This window comes from Octodon degus, unplaced genomic scaffold, assembly GCF_000260255.1.
Source record: "Octodon degus isolate 3935 unplaced genomic scaffold, OctDeg1.0 scaffold00005, whole genome shotgun sequence".
Lineage (NCBI taxonomy): Eukaryota > Metazoa > Chordata > Mammalia > Rodentia > Octodontidae > Octodon > Octodon degus.
Genome location: NW_004524581.1, coordinates 16,991,844 through 16,993,287, shown reverse-complemented (window position 1 = coordinate 16,993,287; position 1,444 = coordinate 16,991,844). Strand labels below are relative to the sequence as shown.

Sequence of the window (1,444 nt, the reverse complement as noted above, 5' to 3'; positions counted from 1 at the left end):
TCTCTCTCTCTGGTGGTTGGCTCAGCCCGCCCTGGGGGCGGGGCTGGCACAGCATGTGGCACCAGGGATTGAGTTGGGATTGAGTTATGGTCCCTGTGCTTGCCTCAGCTTGCGTAAGCAGGTGCTTTAGAGCACTAAACTATCTCACCGGCCCGCTTTCAGCCTCTTGATTGCCTCCAAGTCCATCTTTCCTCCACCTACCAAGTGCTCTGTTTGCTTCTCTGGGTAGGAAGGTGCCCAGGCCATACAGGCTGGGCCTGAGGATGGGTGCTGTGTGCCCCTCTCCATGGGACAGTGGTGGCACTAACGTAACTAATGCATGCTGCTGGCTCTTTGTGAAGCTCTGGTTGGAGCACTTTGTACAACTTGGTTTATCTTTAAAGTCCAGCTGGGTGATCGCTGAGCGATTACCCCCTCCTTACAGACAAGGACCCTAGACACAGCGGGGCTCGGTCTCACTGCCGGCCAGTGACAGGGCCAAGGTTTGAACCCCACTGCCCAGCAGCAGTGCCCGAAGTTTAGCTCTGTGTGCTCCCGGGAGAGGGAATGTGTCTGAGCGTGGGTGTGGGCACCTGCTCTTCAGCATTTGGGGCTCTGAGTGGGTGTGGCCGGGGCCACCCGCAGGCACCTGGGGCTGTCAAGGTGCTGACCTGGCTGGGTCCTCTCCTCAGAGTCAATGACTGGCTGCTGAGAATCAACGATGTGGACCTCATCAACAAGGACAAGAAGCAAGCCATCAGAGCTCTGCTCAATGGGGAGGGCGCCATCAACATGGTGGTGCGGCGGAGGAAGTCCCTGGGCGGGAAGGTGGTCACGCCCCTGCACATCAGCCTCAGTGGACACAAAGGTAGTGGCCTCGGGGGTGGCAGCCTTTCTGATGGAGAGGGACGGCCTGTGTCTGTGGGAGCGTGTCCTTCCTGAGGCGGTGCGTGGTTGCTGTGTACTGTGGAATGTGTGCTTTTCTAGCAGGAGGTCATCCGGGTCCTGAGGGTCTGATTCATCAGACCCACTGTGACAGAGACCCCTGATGATGGGACCAGGTGGGGTGCTGGGTCGCACAGTACGGTCTTCTGTCGAAAAGGACAGGGTGGGCAGCCAGGTGGTCATCCAGTGTCCTCCTATGGTTCACAGACAGTGGCATCAGTCTGGAGACTGGGGTGTACGCTGCTGCAGTGGTACCTGGCAGCCCTGCTGCCAAAGAGGGAACCCTCACCGTGGGAGACAGGATCGTCGCGGTGAGTCCTGAGGGCGGGGCCACCTTGTCTGCTCCGCCGCAGGCTGTTGCTAGGTTAGGGTTGGAGTGGCGGAGCGAGAGTAACATGCAGAGATTTCACATTTCCATTCTACTCAGGTGTTACACTGTGTAGGCATTACAAATAATTTATGGGGGCTGGAGAGATGGCTCAGTGGTCTAAAGCACCTACTTGGAACAAGCTTGGCAAAG

General features: G+C 57.8%; 1 protein-coding gene across 8 annotated transcripts in view; it reads left to right on the top strand.

Annotated features, from left to right (window-relative positions):
- Nucleotides 1–1,444, top strand: part of Dlg5 (discs large MAGUK scaffold protein 5) — a 117,806-nt gene that overhangs the window by 84,113 nt on the left and 32,249 nt on the right. For all 8 annotated transcript variants that reach the window (XM_023719008.1, XM_004624079.2, XM_023718995.1 and 5 more), the window contains 2 exons: nt 672–847; nt 1,132–1,235. In XM_023719008.1, the coding sequence (XP_023574776.1) occupies nt 672–847; nt 1,132–1,235 (280 nt within the window). The remainder of the gene's footprint in view (nt 1–671; nt 848–1,131; nt 1,236–1,444) is intronic.